General features: G+C 31.5%; 1 protein-coding gene across 1 annotated transcript in view; it reads left to right on the top strand.

Annotated features, from left to right (window-relative positions):
- The window catches only part of rk (G-protein coupled receptor rickets), a 65,993-nt gene that overhangs the window by 22,746 nt on the left and 19,648 nt on the right, over window positions 1-23,599 (top strand). Inside the window, exons 4-6 of the mRNA XM_090116702.1 lie at window positions 6,077-6,217; window positions 9,872-9,943; window positions 21,659-21,730. Coding sequence (XP_089972828.1) covers window positions 6,077-6,217; window positions 9,872-9,943; window positions 21,659-21,730 — 285 coding nt within the window. The remainder of the gene's footprint in view (window positions 1-6,076; window positions 6,218-9,871; window positions 9,944-21,658; window positions 21,731-23,599) is intronic.

Below are 23,599 nucleotides of genomic sequence, written 5' to 3'. Positions count from 1 at the left end.
AAAATCTTTTCATTACAACACTTTTATAAAACAGAAGACTTATTCTTAACAGGAAGATAAGAATTCTTTAGATAAACAAAATAGAACGCGCAAAACATCTAAAGGATATATGAAATTCGACATGTAATAACATACACTAGGGAAGGCCTATAATAAAGACGTTTCTTTGATCCTCAACACTATCCAATATCATTGAAATTAGGTTCAGTGAATGTTTTGTCGGAATCATGCTAAGGGATTTCAGCTACCTTTTTTATTACCTATATCTTGTACGTTTTATTATACAGAGTAACCCGCGATTTCATGTACTACTATAAACTTGAAAGTAAATCGATTTTTTTTATTTAGTGCAAGTAAGTATCTGTCTCAAATCAAGCTATCAAATCCTGCAAACATGAAAATTCAGAACTTTTTCAGTTTTCTGTAGACTGTATGAAATATGAATTACTCTGCGTACCGTGTTAATTTTATTATTTAATCAAGTTGTCACAGTTTTATATTCAAGAAAAAATCATCTCTTTGTGTCTCAGTTCATAAACAACACATTAGTTAGGAAATCATTCACACACAGTTTTTTTACATCCTTGAGAATTGAGATACTTAAAACTAATAAACCGAATATCAATAGCGTTCAAATGACACACATAAAATATATTTCAAAGGTGAATGAACCAAAATAAAATTAGAATCGAACAGTTTCAGTCCGTAATAAAATAAACAAAAAATGATATGAACCACGTGTGGCGCCGGCTATTTCCAAGCGTTTATTATTAACAACCGCATAAATTACTCTTTCGAAACTTATGAGCCGCATATTTCAAAGTTGTATAAAAATAAACATTTGGATAACAAATATTATTCTTTCCAATAAAAGTTTTTATCGCGTGTGTGATAATATGATAGGGATGAGGTGAGAAGCTTGTGTTTGAAAAAACAAATAAAGCTTTTTCAGAAATTTTAGTAAAACTCTTAATCTATTTAAAAATATTATGCTTTACATAGATATAAAACTTTTTACTTCAAATAAATTAATTGAACAAATCGATCTTCTTATTAATTTTGTTAACAAAATATAAATAGACAAAGTTTCGCTAAAACTCATGTAATAAGAAAATGCAGCGTTTGGTAAACATATCAATCTTATATCTTAGAAACAAAGGCTGAATGGATCTGGCAATAAATAAAAATCTACTTAGTTTGTGCAACCGATACTGAATCTGTATTCTGGATAATCTGTGGATCGTCGAGACGTCGGGTCGTGTAAAAAATCCCAATCCCGGGGGTCGTTAACATTACCTATACGATAACACACGGCACCATATTGGATGGACGATAGTTTAATGAAATATCTTCTTTCGCTGCTAGTTTTTCAAATCTCTTTATAAAAGAGCCTTTAATATTGGTTTTTTCTTACCTTTTCGGGTAAATAAGCTATCGATATTTGTTCCATCTCTATTCAAGTGAATACATTTTTCTATTTTTCTTTGTTATCCATAGTTTTATGACTATTGAAAGGATTCTTTTAAAGTGCTAAAAGCTCTTTTAATTTCAGTTATTACTTACAATAGATACTTTAATTGGTTAAATACGTTTGTAAAAATCATATAATTTGTAATAGATGGCTATTTTTATTTAATAAAACGTTTCAAACAAGTAATTTCTACTTTGTTTATTTTTTATGATAGCGCGAAATTTTTAAATTGTTTACAAAAATAATGACATAAATACGTCACGTCACGATTATAACAAGTCAAAAGTATCTAGAAATATCGATAAATCAACGGTCCAATTAATTATATAGACGTACGAAAACCAATAAATAGGAAAGTAAGTAAACAAAGTATTAAATCTCCGAAACCGAAGTGATTGCAAATATTTGATTTGTTCCTCGCAAATTCAATATAATATAACAACTTCGTAACTTTTTGTTTCTTTGTTAATATAATCAAGGTTGATGTTTAATATTAGATGTAGGTACTTAAATAGATATTTTGGATGGTGTATAGTATGGATGGAGATTTACGACAATCATACAGTAAAGAAAACCGCTATTCCAATAAGCATGGAACTTAGCACGGGTTCAGGTATACTATTATGTGGATAAAATAGGGTAAACATATGATTATAAGTTATATTTTATGTCTTGGTATCACGACACGGGCTGCACTACAAAATGTTACATCATCTTCATCAATTTTTATAGGACCTCAAGTTTCCTTTTGCGATTTTTTACACGCTACAAACTGTAATAATGTCAAGAAATAGCTGGTAGATGCTACATCCCACATACAACTATGTTCTATGGCTTAACATTGTTTGTCCATACTTTTTCGTTTAAGTGATGGGTAAGAACACAATATATATATTTTTTTCTAAGTTATAAATTATATAAATGTACAAAAATCACAAAATCTATTTACAATTACACGACACATATTAACTAGGGATAAGTGATAACGCTACTTACTAACATTCTTGATCAATTACGCATTGACTAGAAGACGTCGATAAATGGGATAATCCTATATAATGCCACAATTAATTCAGAGCCTGCTCCGATAGATTAGGACTCCGATTTCCGTGACAAGGGTAGCGGTCACAAGGCAGCTGGAGGCGAATCTTATCTCATGAAAAGACGGCAGCCATCTTGAAAATGTTTTATTACGTGTCAATTATATCACACATGCACCACACGTATGATATTGAAGCTAGAATTTAAAAACATAAAGAAATATATTTTATTTAAAGCATGTTTTTTCTGCTGACTCCGGTTTTTGTAGATTGAATTTGCTTGTCTATTTCTTTAAAGCCAAATTAAATCAGAAGTAAGTACACACTCACACTGAAAATTTCATTAGGTAAATCTTACATCTTTTTCTATTTGAAATGTACTTTCGAAATAGTATCTACTATAAAAACTAAATAATTATTGGACCCTTACCTTCGGCTTCGAAGAATTTAACTCTACGATTGACCTCCTTATACATAGATAGAAAAATATACATAGATATCAATATCGAATCGCAAATTGCGTTTCTTTGAGTCGCTTGCAAATGTACCTAGAAGCAATAACCTATACCTATTGATATATGAATACGAATAGATAATTATTCGTGTTAATACACGTAAATGTAAACGGATACATTACTTATTAAATAGATTCATCATTATTTAGTAATCAAGGTGAATTGTGCGAAATGTGTAAGGTCATGAGGAAAGAGGTTTCGAAGGCTGCATTTTTATTAGTGGGAAAAACATTAAATACCCAAAACGTACACAAGTGATGTATTCAAGAAGAATTTTGGCTAGTACGACGATAGTATAGGAAATAAGTAAAATCTATACTAATATTATAAAGCTGAAGAGTTTTTTTGTTTGAACGCGCTAATAACAGGAACTACTGGTCCGATTTGAAAAATTATTTCGGTGTTAGATAGAGCCCATTTATCGAGGAAAGCTATAGGCTATAATCATTACGCTAAGACCAACAGGAGCAGAGCACTGCGGGTGAAACCGCGGGGCACAGCTAGTATTTAATATACATTGTTCATTCAATGTAAAGATTGTCTAATCTAAAAATGAACGCCCCTCCACTAAACTTAATTGTTTCAATGTGTGAGGACAAATAATTATTGAACCACTTTATATGTGTGCGCGCGTCAATTCTACTGCAAACTTTGACACTCGCGCACTGATTTGTCAACTAATCGGGCGATCAGTTCAGGTTCCTAGCATTGTATGGCGGGGAGAGCGCGCTATGTACGGAATGACACGTCCGTTCTGTCGTGCATCGCGTCATTTATGCACTAGTTGGCCAACTGGTCCTGTCGTTCGGGCATGGACGGGACTGGAGGACTGAACGACCAATGAGGCAGACCAATTTGTGTGTATTGCGTCTATACACGTACTTTGAATGTGAGCGTAAACACAGTGGAGGGGCGTTCATTTTTAGATTAGACAATCTATACAAATATTATACTTGTATAAATTAATATTACGGAATTTAATATTAATATTACAGTTACAGTTTGTGATCAAATATCACACATTATCATTTATAACGATGTTGAGAATGGTTATTGTTTTCCGATAGGTACAAAGTAACCTAACATCATATAAATAGTAATAATACTTAAATGTGTGTGGTTATTATAATATTATAGAATTATTAATGTTTAAAGTTTGAACAATAATATTTTCTCCCCTTATTTAAAAATTAATAAATGTTATATAAACATCTATAGGTATACAATTCGATCGTATTACAATTCGTAAATCACGATTATTATATAATCTATGATATTTCTGTATTTTAAAGAAAATTAAAAAAGTTGTTTTATGAACAACAAAAAATGTAATAGCAAAGAAAAAATCGTGTAAAATGGCGGTTCTTGTGTTTTAAAAATAGAACGTCGTCGGATCTTCCATCCATAGATAAAAGAACATCGACACTCGAAACAAAAGAGGTTACAGTCTGCTAGTGGTCTGAGAGCCAAAGATCAAGCAGTGTCAGAGCCTGCAGCCTTGACACCCCGCTGTCCCGTCATCTCGCACGAAGGTCGACCACTATGATTGATTAATGATTCGATATTTTGTTATAGGAGCGATGTACTTATGTGTTAAAGAGAGAATATAAAAAGGGAAAGTATATTTTCTATGTTTTTACACTCTATGCGCAGTCATTTTTACACTGTAAGCGCAAAAGAAATTCGTAAAACTCGGTATACAAATCGATTTATTTTGGGATAAAGACCACAAGTGCTATAAATCATGGATGTTTTAAAAGGTTCGAGTTGCGAAATGTCATGAAGTATCTGCGGTTTGATGGCTATCGATGATATACCTTGAAGTACGCTTCAATTATATCATGAAATAAAAATAAATCATAAAGAAATGTCGAATTTCTGCGATTAATTCTGTAGAATCTGTAATCTATAACATAAAATTAATCGATTTTGTTAATTCTTTTTTTATAATATTCCTGGAAGTAGGAAAATGGTTCATATGGAGGGAAAACGTTAACATGTACATTGTACAACGGGCGAAGCCGGAACGGACCGCTAGTGTATTAGTAATAGTTAATTAATGATAGGTACTGTAAAATTAAATAGGTAGAGTTTGGGACGTTTTGTCAGCTTTTTCTATTTTGTACTTTTGTTTGTTGGTCGAGAATAGATGTTGAATGATGATTCTGCCGTGCTAATGCTATGTTGCCTTGTAATAAAGGAACTTTGAAAATACGTCCCCACTGCAATAATGAGTGGGGGTCTATTACGTTGCAATAAAGTTTATTATAAATTATGATCCAAATGTCATCGTGCGAATGTATTGCTCTCGGCTTTCGCACGGTTTCGCAAACCGATAGATAATTGAGGGCAGATTGTATGTACTCATACGAGTTTTGAACAGGTATTTATGATCTAGTTTTTATAATTTAAAACATGTGTAGTATGAGACTGGAGCGACTTTTGAAAAATTGTTTTAATTGAAGCCTGCGAATTTGCTCTTATAACGATACGATAAACAACTTTATTACGGATGTTAAAAGTTATTTATTTATTGGTAATCGCGTAAAGTTTTAGACGTAAAAGTGTTATAGTAATGATATATTTTATTTGCTGATGGCCCAGACTTCCATTCGCAAATTCCAATAAATAACGTTTTCTTACGTCACCGAAAAGAAATTGTAAACGAATTGATTAAAAATAAGTTTAGTGCCTGGTTAGAAAATAATTCGAATATTAACAAATTACAGGGCGCAATGGCCTTTAAAAATTCATATGAATTTAATACCTACTAAGATAACAAGTGTTTATTAGAATTCGATAGAAATAAATACAATAACAAGATGATATCATTTCACTCGAAATTTTCCCTGAAACTTGTACCGAACAATAATAATTAATGTTCTGTTTCGATTTTTTTTACTTATAAACCTACTTATAGGTTAATGCTTAACTATAATATAGAGTTACTTTGATTCTTTTCCCACTTACTTTACCTATTAATATTAGGACCTATATTGGACCTACCTAATATGTGACGTCATCAAAGTATATTCATTTTTTGTTCACAGGTCCGCAGAAGAAAACTTAATAACAGACATAGAAGCAAACGTGTTGTCAGACATAAAAAGCTTGCGCGTGCTTCGTCTGGCTCGCAACCGACTGACTGCCATTCCATCCGCCCTGGCTCATACTAATAGACTACAGGCGCTGTAAGTAATGAAAGAGAATTAACTATAAGATAATATTTAAATAAAAATATTTATTATTACAATGACTTAAAAAAACATAAAATGCACCGAATAATTGAGCAGAATCTGTTTTAAATATGCCTTCTATAATCAAGTTAAAAATAACAGACCATATCCGTTTAACTACATAGTAATCTAAGATAGTAATATTATAGCATTTGTTAATTAATTAAAATCCAATTTATATGTACCTAGTTACGTCAAAAAGCTTTAATCAATAAAATAAATTACGTTCCATATTTTAAAGTTAAAAAATTATATTAATTAGAAATCTTCTAGTATAACTTGTATAATTACTTTTATGACATGAAAATTATTATTAAATCCGGCAAACTTTATCTCAAAGTTATAAGTAATTTGCGAGCGCAAATAAATTTCGTAATTTCGTGAAATGTGGTCAATTAAAAATTGCGTAAATTAGATTTGTAACCTATAAAAAGTTTCTAGTTATGATTTTTCAAATTGCTATGATTTATCTCTACTAATAATAATATTATGAAGCTGAAGAGTTTGTTTGTTTTTTTTGAACGCGCTAATCTCAGGAACTACTGTTCCGATTTGAAAAATTCTTCGAGAAAAATTATTCGCGCGGCACAGCTAGTGTTTGACAAACCTTTGGATTGTTTGTAGAATGAAAACAGTACTCAAGTGAAGAAGTTTTTATGTATGGTTCAAAAGATATTCAATTTAGATACTGAACAACTACCAACATAATCGATTTTGTAACATAAAAGTTACCATATGCACTAAACATTTGATTCCACCTTTTCTAGTTTTAGTTAATTTTATTTTCAATACGAAACCTTTTCAAAGGTTCGGTCGTTAACCTCTTTGATGAAAAATCGCCCATTCACTGCCATCAGTGTCAATGGAGTACGAGATAAGGGGTTCACCAGCATAATATACAGGACTAGATGTCCTCTTTTTTCTTATATAAAAAGAAAATATATAAACATATTACAATGGTAGGTACACTTTATTTTAACTGGTAACAAATGACCGGTCGTTATAACTTATAAGCTACATGTGATTTTTGTACTGTTCCGCTTAGAAGAGATTTGTTTTTGTTTTTATACGGCAACCAGCAAAGCACTTGATGTGATCACCGCCGCCCTGCAACGTTGGGAACATTACGATTGTTTTACCGGCCTTTGAGGCTTTGAAAGATGTCGCAGTTTAATGTTGCTTGTAATAATAAATGTGTTTAAATATACATAATATTATGTAAATGGTATTTAAATTTTCCCACAAAGTAAGTATTTGTTGATGAACATATTATTTACAAAAAAGAAAAAATTATAGCATAGTGAAGAGCCTTCTCTGGTTTTTTTGCAGATTTCGTTTCAGAATTCATATCATTATGGTAATGAAAATCCTGTCCCAAATGTTTCCTAAATCATAAAATTAACTAATAATTGGAAAAAAAATACTTTGAAACAAGGTAATTTCCTACAAGAACCTAGGTACATCTAGCATCGAGCTAGGTCTACGTCCCGTCGCGCCGCCCACGCTGGCGTCCACGTCACACTGTCACATAAAACCGCTGAAAGAAAAACGATGCACATACACTTTTCACCGACCCATAAAATCGTTTAAATTCTGCGTCTAACAGCCATTCGAAACATGCTATCTATTGAAAATGTTGGTGCAAATCGCCTTGGTTTGGTTTCGAATATTTTGATATATTTTCCTAAATTACTTTTTAGTATAGCTACTTAATAAAATATTTCAGTCGTGCTACTTAGAACGAAATATGAAAGATAAATTAATGTGGAAATTTTTATGTTTGTCGCTTACCTATCGATAGTCCCGTCAAGCACTTTTCTAGGTCATTCTTAAAGTACCTTATAACGAAATTATATAGGTAAATAGTGTTTTAAAGTGAAACTTTTATTACATCGTCTCAAACTTTTTGGTCTGTGTAGCGCATGTCGCGTGTATCGCGGCTGCCGAGTAGGTATACCTACTCGGCAGCCGACCGACACGCGACATGCGCTACACAAAGCAGTGTTCGGAACCGTTCGAACAGTTTCACTTTTACCGTGGTTTCACAAAACCACACAACATTTTTTTTACAATAAATGTTCCAAAGTTTGACATCCCTTCTTATCCTTCTCCTCTCCAGTCTCATCATTATTTTCTTGTTTATTTGTTTTTTTTTCTTTATACGAATAAATAATTCATCCGCCATTATACATTTTAAAAGGAAGTTGCAAGGACGTAGTTGCCATTACAATTAATGTCACGTAAGTGCGAATTGAAACAAACAGCATTAAACTTCCTGTGTAAACATAAATATAAGTGATTCAAATGCTTCTGAAAGTCGTTAAATATAAAATAAATATTATGAATACGTCATCTTTGTATAAAAGATGAGAATAACCAATAAATGTCCGTATAGTTTGAGGAGCTAAATTTGATATTTAAGCGGCAATTTAAATGATAAAGCTCACAATTCAATCCAGATTGGGAGGCCTCTTGATATAAAAATTGATCTACCTACCTTCTTACTTAATATTCAATAACGTTAAACTAGGATCTAAGATTAAAAATAAAAGTTATATTATAAAATACTGAAATAAAAAGTATAAACAAAGGAAATAGCAAAAGTTCAAAGTATCTTACCATAACTGTGGCTGCAGGTTCAATAATCCGTTGAAATGCAATGCGCGTTATAAAGGGTCTTATGATAGCAATGTAGGTCACGTTTACACTATAAACGTACTTGTGGCTATTGCAATTAAAACTATTTTGATCTAACGAAATGTTAATGGACACGAAATATTTTTGGTATTAGTCAGTTCTTTAAAGAAACGAATCTTCAATGGCGGCGCTTATCATTCCCTCTCGCTCACACACAGCCGTACGGTATGCAAAAAAAAAATGGAAAAATAAAATCACTAAAATGTATTTGATTTTCCCTATAATAGTTTTTATAATAAATTTACAATGACAATTATGCATTTGCGAAAGTAAATAATGTTTTCTTGGAATTTGACAAAATATGTTCTTTGGGAAAAGTTATTCAGTTTTATGGGCATTATTACAAGTATTATGGGGATTTTATTACATTCTGTATACGTAAATATGATAATTCATATAAATACACAAATACAATAACAAAAAAGTTTGTCAACAAACAATTTGAAATAATTAATAAAATAATTATCAATTTATGTTATTTTTATTTTCTTTTTTGCTGATCCTACCATCTGTCAAAGTCAGCTTTGGCCGCCATTGAAGATTCGTTTCTTTATTGAACTAGCTAATAGTATGAAATTATTATAAAGGAATGATTATTAAAAAATTGAGGGTAGTTAAACACATCACACGGAAAACCTGCAAAACATAACAAAAATATTATAATTTTACTACAAGTAAACAAGTATTTTAAAATAAACCAATTTAATACAAAAAATGCACATTATACTAGTTTTATAATAATATCTTTTATTCTACTCTCTCTTCTCTACTTCATCAAAATTCAAAATAGATGTATCAAAAAAAAGATTGATCAATAAATAAGATTTAAGATTTAACTAACATACTTACATAAGAATAGGTACAATAACTGTTGGAAATATATCGATATATTGTAATTAACTCTTGTTTCAGGAACCTAGCTAGCAACTTGATAACAGAGTTGACGGACACATCGCTTCCTTCGCTCCCACTACTGCATACTCTGTAAGTAATAATATTAGTTATTATTGTGTATGTTTTTCTTTTAAATATATTATAATTTTGGCCTTTTTCTAATTTACAAGGAAATATAATAGAAATAGCAGATCTTCACACCTAATATGGTACGAGATGATAAACATATTGATAAACATGGAAGAAAATTCAACGAGCAAACTAACCAATGTCCAAGAAAAGTATTATATTATTAATAAAACGTTTTTGTTTGGCACAGACCAATAAGAAAGTCTATTAGAACGTTTGAGTTTAAGCATGTTTAAGTTTATTATTGTTATTAAAAAAAGCATATGAAAATATCATTTTTACTGCGTTATAATGAAAATTTCATTATATTGCGGTTGTATATTGATAAAAATAGTATCAATCGAACAGTAATATCTCAATTACCAAAGCGTCTAATGCTGATCGAGTGAGTGCGTGACTGGTTCTCATATGTCATGTTATGTTGAAGGCGAGCGGGTCCGCGGGGCAGTGTAGAGCTTCTCAAACTTTTTCAAGTTATACCCAAAGAATCAGTGAGTAATAATGAAGTTCGAAACCAAATAAATTTACAATTTAGGTATGAAAAATATTTAATAGGTATGTAAGACATTTGGTTATAGATATATATTATATACATAATATGATTAACCGATATTTTATTCCCACTGTTGGGACATATACAAGTACATAGGTATATAATTAAATAAATACAATAGAATTCAATACAATATGCATAATGTTATGTCTGAACAAATGGTAGGTAATGCTAATAATAAAAGCTTGCTTAAATACTTTAATAAAGGAGTAAATTTCAAATGCCTATTAAGATTCATAATGGTTTATGGTAACAAAGAAAGTTCTTATATCAGAGATCTTAGTCAATGTATAAAAACAACTCCTGTGAACAACTCCCTCGCCATAGATTTATAATGTTAACAAAATATGATATTTAAGGAGGTCTTTAAGTGCCAAAGTTTAAGAAGCCCTGACTCAAGCATCTCGTGAGCCGTGCATGATCTGACACAAATACCGCATGTCGATGTGCGATGCGTTTCATTCCTTTCATTTACTCATTACTGCTTTATGGCTGTGTTTTTGTCCTCGTTATGTGTAAATACATAACTAGTCTCTTGCTATGGGTAATGTGTAACTACTCCATTAGAACTAGGAATTTTTCAAATAATTTCTTAAAGGCTAATAAGTAATAAAAGGTTTGAATATGTTTCTCACCAAGCTGTTCAAGATTTTGACCTAGTCTAGTCTATACTATACGAGTAGAACAGCCAACAATAAAAAAAAATATTTTTTTTAACCTAAACCTAATTGTTGAATACTTAATTGTGGACTTTTGTAAACGTGAGATATATCCCCAGATGAGATATGCATTTATTTGAATCCTTATTACCGCTTTTATCCAGAGAAATAGCTTTGGCAAGCACATCCATATCTACATAAATCGCTTAATCTCCCGTCCCTGGCTTTGAATTGCCATTAATATCGAAATTAGCAAAACAATAGTACCAGTTAAGCCTCCCATTTGCTGAAATCACAGTCATTAAGATACACAGCTAATATGCACATCAATTGTTTGTTTGTAAGTAATGGCCGATCGTTATAGACGCAATAAAATGTGAATGACCGATAAGCAAGGGGCAAATACATAGAAATGATGGAAATTATTCTGGGGTACGTTCGTTGGGGCTTATCGGAATTTGTTTGTGGCGATTAGTCTAGCTGTTGGTTTTTCCGGCTATTGGTATGGTAAATTTTATTTAATTGGCTTATTTGGGGAAATATATTAAAAGTTTACGATTTTTATAGAACAGTAGAAGTAGGTATTGAAACATAACCTTGTTTTTTGAAACAATATGATGCAATTTTGCTTAACATTTGCAAATAAAATAACCGTAATCAGTTCGTCAATTTATAACAAGTAACAAGGTTCTATTCCTTTTGCTGTGAAAACAAATCTTGAAAAAGAGAAAACCGTAAATGTGAAATACACGGATCAAATGTATCCGAAACCTTAAAAAATCCCCTCACAATATAGGTATATGAAAATAATACAAATTATCTATTTTTAGTACGCATTAATGAGGGTATATTAATTCTAAAATTGATTAGTCCCAGACGAAACATATTAACTCATTCAGGGCGTAAAACACAATAAGATCCCAATTCATTTAATTGTTTGATAGATGTATAAATTTAAATGAATTCACGTGTTCAACCCCTGAGTGAATTGATTAAAGCAGACTGCGGTATACTTGGGGGTAATGAGGTGAAACGAAATTTTCTTTACGGGCTTGTAAAATGTTCGATATTCTTCAATTTATCGCCGATATATTTTAGAGTTTAATGTGGAGTCAATGTTTTATAGAACACATTTTATTTTTTATTAAAAATCGTAGCTATTTTGTAGTTCATTGATTTGATAAGCGCGAGCCAGACGTGGTTAACCAAAATTCTATAAGCAATGATACAGGCTGCACGCAACATTATATTATGTGAAGTTTAGGAAAATGTAAAGCTTCAACTAGAGTTTTGATAAATAATTTATTACACTAATCCATTTTAATACCTAGAAAAACAACCGTTTATATTGATATGTGATACGTGTAGTACATGTGTTACAAGCAACACAAATAAGTGTTATAATATGTAACCCAATATATCACACATATTGTTACATCTAATTAAATAGGTAACTATCTACATTCTGCAATCTACATGCCGAGATTTAGGTCCTTGATTTTCCTCGTGACAAGGTCTAACATAAAATAAGATGTAATGCTTCACAAAGCAGTAATAATCTAAAGAGTGAATGAATCTAAAGCTAGTCGTAAAAATTTTATGTACTTTTCGCATTACTTTTAGGCTCAGGCTATAAAGTTAAGATCTTGAATATGATGAGTGGACTAACCGTCTTAATTTTATTAGTGTAACGCTTTTATTTAACACTAGAGCGCTCGCGCCTAAAATTTACACCACAGAGTGCACTTCGTAGGTGCAATTCGTTGCACCAAGGAAGCTGGCGCGCTGCTAAAATGTTCGGTGATTGGTAGTTGAGGAATACCTGAGACAGCAACACTCAAGCACGATTCTTTAAAAAAAAAAAATGTGTGCGTGTACTAGAGTACACACGTAAGAAGTGAAACTTCTTTATGTCCTTATTTTTCAAAAAATAATTTACTATATACAATATTAAAGAAATACGTTAGTCACACGCTCGTCGCTACCTACTTAAATATTTACACCGGCCGCTGCTGCAACTCGCTCGCTTCGCTCGCTCGGCTCGTGCGGTAGTTCAAAAGTTAACCTAAGATGCTCGTCGCTTCGCTCCTCGCTACCTATTTACATATTTACACCGGCTGCTGCTGCAACTCGCTCGCTTCGCTCGCTCGGCTCGTGCGGTAGTTCAAAAGTTAACCTAAGATGCTCGTCGCTTCGCTCCTCGCTATCTATTTGAATATTTACGCCGGCCACTGCCGCGACTCGCTCGCTTCGCTCGCTTGGCTCGTGCGGTAGTTCAAAAGTTAACCTAAGATGCTCGTCGCTTCGCTCCTCGCTACCTATTTAAATATTTACACCGGCCGCTGCTGCAACTCGCTCGCTTCGCTCGCTCGGCTCGTGCGGTAATTCAAAAGTTAACCTAAGATGCTCGTCGCTTCGCTCCTCGCTACCTATTTGAATATTAACGCCGGCCACTGCCGTTTTCAGCTTATAAAGGATTTCGACTTAGGCGGATTTTGATTGGACAGAGAGTTTGAGGTTTATTCTTATAAATTTTGAATTCATAAAATTATAATTGAATACCTGACACCAATCAAGCAAACACGTGTTTACGTGAGTCATAGATTTATTATCGTATACTCCTAAAATATTTTATACTTACATTGTCGGCACTTTCTTAAAGTCGGTAACTTATTTTTGATCGAACAATAGAGGTAATAAATTCCTAATGATCAAGTTGTAAAGGTTGTAAAATAAAAAATATTCTATATTAAAACGTATATATATAATATGTGCGTCATTAATTTCTGACTGTTTCGAAATTTGGTGCAAAATAAAATAGTGTGTAAATAAAATTTGTAAAAAATCAATAAAATAAAACAATTGAGTAAAGATCTATAGGCATATTATGTATGTATTTATACAAGATATGTATACAGGGTGTCCCACTTTCGGTATACTAAGCGCAAAGGGACTTGTAGTTTTGCATACGCTGAGTACGTAAAAAATAATTATAAAATTCCAGACGCATTTTTTTTTTAAATAGAGGAATTCTTAAAATTCCATGTGTACACCCCCAACAAGCAAACCGCCCAACTTTGCCACCCGCATGTGAGCTATCGTTTAAGATTATGTTTTCATAGACAAAATACTCACATTAGCGAAGCGGTATATGCCGGCTGCGCGAAGCTAGAGACGAATACATGGATTTTAAGGAAAAATTTAGCAAAAAATTTTTCGCGTAATTTTGTTATTTAAGTATTTTTTATGTGATCAGTGTATGCAAAACTACAAGTCCCTACGCGCTTAGTATACCGAAAGCGGGACACCCTGTATATATTTATACAGGGAACTTCTCAACGTGTTATCTATGAAATTATACTTTTACTCAATTGTTTAATTTTATTTACATGTTATAGTCAAAGTCCGATACACAGTCTCTTCGCGGAAGGACTGGTTTATCCTAGGTTTGGCCAAAGCCATCAGGCAATCCCCGAAATACATTAATTCAATTTCGCCCTTTGCCTGAAGTATTTTTAGTCAAACCCAGGAGCTCCTAACTTTTCAGTCAAACGTCGAAAGTAAATTATTCTGTTTCGGTTTTGGCCTAGTCAATCCTAGAAGCGACTGCAATTCTCGGTCAAACGTTGATCTGAACATGTTTAAATAGGTTCATAATGTCTCTCGCGGACCGCGGTGTTCCGACTAGGAATGGGTCGTCGACGCATTTTTCATTAAATGCCTCACCATGTCAGAAAAATGATTAATTTGTCACTTTAATTACCTAAGAAATTATTAAAACAATTAACATTAAAGTTAATGCCTCACCATGTTAGAAAAATGATTAATTTTTCATTTTAATTACTTAAGAAATTATTAAAACAATAAACATCAAAATTTTAAAAATGTTATTTTTTTATACTTAATCTTATACAAACTAACCTCCGTATATTCCAAAGCATTTATTTATTTATTTTATACTTTATTGCACATCGTACAAAAGGCGGGCCTAATGCCACACGGCATTCTCTCAAAGCATCTCAAATATAAAAGTGAAAATCACGTAAGCTGACCAATCAGGTGTCAGAACTGTCAGAGTTAAGCGGTTTTTAAGACTTGAAAGCTGCTTAAATGATAAAATGCTTCCAAATATACGAAGATAAGACACTTCATAGTTCATACCTATATCGGAGTTTGACTCGTCAAACCCCGATTTAATAAAATTGTGTTTTGACGTTTGCCTGACCAAATTAGTCTCTCCCAAGTTTGACGAAAATTGTTTAGTCAAAGGCCGAAAATTTACATTTGTTTGGGCTTTGACTAAGTCATTCAGTGTGACCTGAGGATTGACCAGTCCAACCTAGGAGCGCCGGAGCTTCGGAGTTTGCCTATAACATACACACTGTTTTATTTTGCATCAAATCTCGAAACAGTCAGAAATTAATGACGCACATAGTACATAATATATACATATTAAGACAGAGGTTAAGCTTAAATAACTTGAAAAATAAATAACATGATCACGCCCACGTGTTGGTGTTTTAAAAAATTCAATCATAAACTGAGAATAACTGTAAATATTTTAGAATTAGAAAAATAAATATGTACCACAATAACATTCAAGTATTAGAAAAAATTTATACATAATTCCACCCACGTGCTAGTGTATCTATACATATTATCTATACATATTATAATAAAATTGAAAAAATTGTAAAATACAATCAAAAAGTGAGGTTAATTTTAAATAACTTAGAAAAATAAATACCATAATTACACCTAAGTATTAGAAAAAGATATGTAATTACTTACTTTTTTTTTAAATTCACTGGAATTAGAATAATTAAAATAAACACTTTGATTGTGCTGATCACTTTAATATAATATTATCACGTCACCATAGAGCGTTGGAAATAAATACGAGTGCAATAGAAAAACGGTCAAGTAAAGTGGTAGGACGTACGTTAAAACGATACGATATCCCTACTCCGCTGGAGAAAGTATACGTCGAATCACGCGTGGTAGGGATAAGAAAAAAAATGTCACGAGTACGGCGTAACGCAAAAATGTAACGCGCGCGGCGTAACGCAAAAAATGTAACGCGCGCGGCGTAACGCAAAAAATGTCTCACAAAATTTTTGTCCACCCCCGATAAAGAAGTTTCACTTCAAATATTTAGCAATATAATACACTGGGTGACCTATGTCAACCGCGTCAGCGTTCTAGCACAGTATATTACAATATTTTAATACATATAGTAATACTGTGGTTCTAGTGTTAAACATTACATCGTAATATTTATTTAACTAGTAGAATGTTTACTGGAAATTTTTTTATTATTAAATTCTATCTAACCGTACACGAACATTATTTCTTGATCTTTTAGTGTAAACGAAAACTCTTATTCAGTGTAGTTTTTATCACCATTGTTGTGCATTTGCACCGTAAGATAAAAACAATGGTCATTATTCATGAATGGTAGATGATTCGCACATCAACAAAAATACAAACAAAGGTACCTACAATCTACATCCATCATGCATTTTTAATTTTTATAATATTATTTTTATAAGCTTTACTATTCAAATATCGATTGTATTTCAGAAAGTAGGTATAAAATGTCACAAACATTTTTAATGAAATTTTGTAGGATCATTTCCTTATCATTTCAATCCGTCCGCATCGCGTCACTTGTAATAAATAAACGTTAGTTTATAGAAAATAAAAACAATATTCAAATTAAAGTTTAATTACTTAGATAAATACAAAGAGCAAGTAACAAAGTATTATTTTTATTAATTACTGTGCACTTTTATATTCGATCCATGTTGCTACGAAATTAAAAATATTATTGCAAAATAACTGTGATAACTATGTGCTTTATGAAACTTTAGACTGAATTATTTCAGAATTACTACTTACATTGCGCCGAAGAGGGTCACTGACTTGACTTAAAATTAATAAAATTAGCGAATTATATTTAACAATTTAGTTCATTACACAAAATTATTTTGGGTGTTTTAAAACGATTACATATTTTCTAAATACTTTTGCGTCATAGGTAATTTAAAAATGGAATAACATTCTTCTTTTTTTTATTTGCGGCCAGTATTGCGGTTACTTTTTAATAATCTGTGGTTATCCATTTATCTCAATAAAATTGTTTAAATATAATTTTGTTACAATTAAAACCACAAAATGTAAAAGAATAAATTTGACAAAAAAAGCAGTTTTAAGCCAGAATTATTTAGACGTCGACCAAAATTGTACTATCATTTTCAACGACGAATAGTAAATGTCAGCTCGCGACTAACTACAATTTAAATTTAGAAATTTAAGAGAACATTTTATTCTGGTCCCGATATTGCGAGATATAAAGATGTCGTTAATGTGACATAAAGCAGATATAACTTCTACACTTATTGCTTCGGGACTTTAAAATTTTATTAATCTTTCATATAATCTCTGGTCAAAGTTGGTGCGGCCGTAAATGTTATGACTGGTTTATGGTTTATGAGCAGTCAATTGGATTTGTAGTTAATAAAATAGTTCATGAAGTTTTTCAATTGTTTTAGTGCATTATATTAAATTCTAGTTCGGAAGAGTTTTAAGGTAATATTTTTATAAATAGTTTTTCATATTGTATCTTGTACATACATATTTATATTGTTGTTGTAAATTAGAATATAGTCCAAGTTTCAAAATTTAAATTTGGTTAATTTTTTCAAATACATACAAAAGTAATATAAGAATAAAAAATAACCTCAAAATTTCAGCAAATGCGCTTAAAACAAATAACGCTCTATTAACGTATCCTATATATTACGTTCAAATTATCAAATGCACAGATAAAGTTAAAAATCTTTCAGATAACACTTGCGAGGGTTTCAGCGCAATTCGCAATGGTACAATAAACGTAATTTAGTGTCCTTTGAACACAAATGCCTTTACCATTGTGTGCTATTGTCACGGGTTGACGACCTACACACACACGTTTATATACGTGTGCTATGCAATATTGTGTCTGTGTGTATTCCCAAATGGTCAACTTTGTTTACAATAATATGTTTACAGCATTACGCTTTTTAGTCTTAGATTTTTTGACTCAATGATGCGGTTTAAATGTAAGTGAGGTTGGATTCAAATTAAAGTAAGTTTTTGTAAAGCTAAATGAACATGTAGGTATTTGCGCTACTCTTACGATAATTAAGTAGAAGATAATAATTGCGAAGAGCTTTTTCCAATTTTGATTATAAAATATATATTATAGTATGTACTTTACATATTCTATCCTGGACAATATAATGCCTCCAAAGCCTTTCCGTAACAAACATCACAAACTGAAAACTTTGTATTATTTTACGTGATTTGTTGATTACCAGAACCCTTCCATTAACTTTAACTTTAGCCGAGTTATGTTTATAGTATGCGTCTAACCCCACAGTTAGAGCAAAAGTTATATTTGACAATTGTGAATAGTCTCGTCCTGCCCCTTTTTAATCATCCCCATTCTGTGACACTGATTTATCTCTGATATTTTCCTTGAGATGAATTCAGACGGTCGCCAATTGTTTTCGTAAAATACCGTCATTTATGAAGTCGTAAGTTGGGAATAAATCATGCTGCTACATTTGTAGAGCGCTATATTAATTTGAAGGTTTATAAAAATATTTTTATGTTTAAATTCTGTCCCTTGTTTATACAATATTGTCTTTTATAAGGCAAACTGCGTAGTCCAAGCTACATAATTGTCAAATAATTTTATTATCATATTATTTGGACTACTAGGTATAAGTACTTAGGTACATTCTGTCATTTATTACCATGAGATAAATCTTATTTTAGGTTGGTAACAATTTTGTAGAAAAGTGTTTAATCATTTTTCGAAATAAAAAAGCTTTTATTTTATATGTCTTCATAAAACTTCTAGAGAATTGCAAAACTCCTCAACTGTGCCTCGACTTTGTTTATGTTCAAAGATTGACATAGGACGAAAATGAGTATTAAAACGACGAAGATATTTTTTTAACAATTAAAGCATTGTCTCATTTCAACACCGAATAACGATGCTTTTTTGTTATTCCTTAAAGTTGAATTTAATAAAGACCTACTTGATACAATCTTACGGTTGTTATTACAAATCTTAATTTGCCGATTGAATGTAACTCAATCACGCCATAGCCTCAATCAATCTACATACAATTTAGCCTTACTATATTTTATTAAGTTACCCTGAAATAGTACTCCAGAATGAATGCTTTGAAGTGAATCATTTACCATACGTTTTCATACATTGAATATTGAACAGTTTGTCAGTCCGTTGGTACAGTAACAAGCGTGCTGATGGACGCTCGTAAAGTTGCCAATATAGCCCTCGTGAATCCTGAAACCACTTTTTATTCGCTGTTTATGAGACTAGACTTTTATTAAGTTTGTGTAAATAATATATTATGTTGGTATAGACTATAGTAACTGGATGGGCTTGTACACTAGCGCGTAATTGTTAATAGCATTCAAAGTAGATAGCATATAGGCAAAAATACATGAGTTGAAGAATATGTTTCAAAAGCTCAAATCAACTAATTTATTAGAAATTATATTATTCGATATATACAACAGAACAATGCTGTTCACATAAAAATAATTATATTTAGCCAATTATATAGTTCGATAAAGTACAAGTCTTGGTCAGTTTTAGATTAGATATAGATGTAAAATGTATTAATAACCTTTGCAACAAACCTTTGTATGAAAGAAAAGTAAATTATTGGTAATGTGGATATATTGTACATCCTGGTTTGATTTTATTTAATGATGTGAGAGAACATTCGCGATAAATCGAGTTATAAACCACAATTTGCACATAATCCAACGGATTTGATGCGTTGTTTGACGTAAAGCCTTGTTTATATCACTTTATGTTTTTATACGATTACGGTCTCTTTTTATATGTATAGAATATTTTCTCAGGTTGAAATTGATTCTTATAAAAATTGTGTTTTCTGTAAAATGTAGAATTTTACCATCCGCCAAAAATATAGTGAATTCTTTTTTTAGAAATATTACCAAATTAATTTCAATAACAGAGCTTTCTGTTCACTTTCTGTTAGTCTGCGTAGCTGGCTATGCAGAATGTTATTTTTTGTTGTTATAAATACTATTTATAATATATTTACATGTGACGATATAATAATAATGATCAAGTGTTTCATCTATGATAGGTATTAATTTATTTCATTTATTATATGCTAACTGTATGAAAAGCTTACATATTCAGCACCGCACAGCGCACTGAATTTCATATTTATTTCGAGTAATATAAATCAATGAATCCCAAACACAAGGGCCAAGGGGCAAACCTATAATTTGTACACATATAAATATTCCTTTTATTGACTGTATTACCATAATAGAGGCGTCCCGTCGCTGTGAGCGCAATCCAAAATAAGATAGTACGGCTTATTGCTACAAAAATCGTATTCGCAACTATTGGTTTGGGCACAGATAATAATATGTATAATATGTACTGGAGGTTCATAGTCAATACTGAGATATTTGTTGAACCAAAATGTAATCGAAATCAAAATGTTACAACATTTTGATTTCGTATAAAAATATTTTTGATCATTGTAAGAATTCAGTCAACAATGAAGACTGAAGTAGCTAAGAAAACATTAAATTCTATGTGAAAAGCAACTATGTATTATTAGAATAAGTAAGTCAAGATAGCAACTGTTAATGCAGATAATAGGGTTTTAATTGTTATACAATAAACATAAAATTAATGGAGTCTGTGCGAAACTTTTACGGCAATTAATTCAAGCATAATTTTCTAACAATTATACCTACACATATTCAAGTAATGACAGTGGCATTTCTTTGAAACCTGTAGGTACTTTATGTAATTTAATATAATTACATGTTTCTACGTTGATTTTAATTAATTAAGATTGTTTAAAGGGAAAAATTCAGAATGTAATAATTAAGTGGTCAATGAGCTTATTAATATTAATTAAACGATCGGAATGATTTTCAGAACAAATTAATACATAACGGTATTTCACTAAAATTCTTCTATAGATTCTTTCATAATCATCATTAGGTATATCTAATTTCATCATTTATAAATATCATGAAATATGTATTTCCTTGTTTTTGAGCAATACGTTAGCAATACGTTTGGACTCAACCCATTTTCAGTGTTTTTCATAAATAGGGGAGGAAACGTAGATATCGACATTCAGTTTACCATGGCAAATACAATTTACTTATTTTTGCTTTTTTTGATTATCAGCATCATACAGATACAGAATATGTAATTTTATGTAGTCTGTAGATATATTACGTTTGGTTGGTATAGTTTTTGATAAGTGTCCCAAAAAGCGGGAAATTGTAACCATTATTTATTTTAAGGGTTCCGTACTGAAAGGATAATTTTAAAATGGCCTGTTAAAAGCAAAATAACGATTGTATTATTATCAACAGGGTCCTGAAACGCAACCGCATCACGTACATCGACCAGAACGCTTTTGTTAACACGCCGGCGCTGCGCGTGCTGTAAGTACTTTTATTTCAAATGCATGACTTTAAATGTAATGAAATTTGTGTAAAAAACAATAATTAACTGCCAGTATTGTAAAGAGGTGGATTTGATTGAGTATTTGTTACGAAGATATAACTCAAAAGTACTCGTCAGATTTTAAAAAATCTTATTTTTTCTTGCCATCTTTAACGATGTATCAAAGGCAAATCATAGGCATATATTCCGCTATATCCCGGTTCAACACAGGCGAAGCCATGACAATCGACTAGTATAAGGATAAATGTTATAATACCGTATACCGTAGTTTGGTACAAATAAAGATATAGATAAACGCACATACGACATAATATAAAGTAACGTTTACTCGTATCCCGAAATATGTATCGATTTTCTGTCTCCGCTTCATAAAATCGTTTTATGATTATTATTAACTATATAGTTTTTCTCTGTACAAAAAAATAACATAACAATCGCACTGTAGAATAAAAACCAGATATTCTTTCAAGGAAAATACTTCGGAATATAATTTAAACTTTATAGAGAGGCCACGAAATTTGAACTCGATCCAGACTAGAAAGGGGACAGTCCCAGACAAGAGTAAACAAAATAACACAAGTCTTAAGTGACTATTATTATGTGGTAATTTATTTGCTTGAATAAAACACAGCCTCTCTGCCGCATTCGGCAGAGTAAATTTATCGTCAGAGTGGGCCATCTATTTTAATTTATCGTCATGTTTTTGGCTTCATAATACTTAAGTTCAATTTTATGTTCCATATCGTTAATATGTAATGTGCTTTGCTAGTTGCTACGTTTTCAGTTCAATTATAAAAGGCAATAAAAATTTACAGTTGTTTGACGATAATATTTTGCGACTCTGCGATAGTGTGTCTAACATCATAAAAATTTATTTCACTATCGCAGCCATGTTGTTACATCCATTGCGCCTCTTCAAGCAATTTAGATAAATGGAAAGCAGAATTGACGCAATCTATCATGCTTATTTTTATTTTCCCGCCGGGTCGCATTAAGCTGACGTTAGATAAGACGCTATCGCGTGATTTACGGCGTACGAATTATTTTAATTACTCCCTAACTAAAAGTTTACGCTGACTTGTAATTACACTATTCACAGAGGGGTAACATGCAATGTTCTACAGTAGAACTTCAAGGACATAGACTGTCTTCTTTGTATAGTAAGCAAAGTAGAAAACTTGTAACAAAAGAAGGGAATCAACAAGATTTGAATAATTCGAGATAGCAGAAAGAGAATTGGAGTGTAAGAATCTCGTATGTCAAATCCTGTCTCGTAAGTTTTCACATATTTCCTGTAAGAGCAATTTATATTCAATGTAGGTAGACTGAATAAAATATTCACACAATCAATAGAATCAATATAGACAATAGAATTTGTATAATACTTCTATCGTCTACGAAAAATAAATCTTCCACTTTTCTCATTAAAAGGAAAGAACCGCCTGAACAATAGTTCCGTCCATAACTCGTCTTTTACTACCGTTATTTATATCCAAAATTTATTATCAATCACAGTTACATTTTCCTAATCATTTAAAAATTTGAGGTGTAAAATACGATCTAACTACATAGTTCTTTTCTTCTGTTTCTATCGTATTCTTTCCTCTATCAATTATCATATACTTACCTAATCTTTAATTTCAATCTATAAATTGTACCCATAACTAATGTTATTCTTATTTAATTAAATGATTTAGTAGAAGTTCATGGCTGACATAAAACATGGTAATTCTTGTTTTATTCTTTGTTTACATAACAAAAACCGTACTCAAGGATGTAATAATACAAATACTCTTCACCTTGGTCTATTTAACGTTAATATATAATCTAATCGCACCCTTGATTGG

Source organism: Colias eurytheme, chromosome 26 (assembly GCF_061535395.1).
Source record: "Colias eurytheme isolate Ceu_HAF_F1 chromosome 26, ilColEury1 Martin Lab GWU primary, whole genome shotgun sequence".
NCBI lineage: Eukaryota > Metazoa > Arthropoda > Insecta > Lepidoptera > Pieridae > Colias > Colias eurytheme.
Note: the sequence above shows the minus strand (reverse complement) of the source record. Positions and strands in the feature narration are given on the sequence as shown.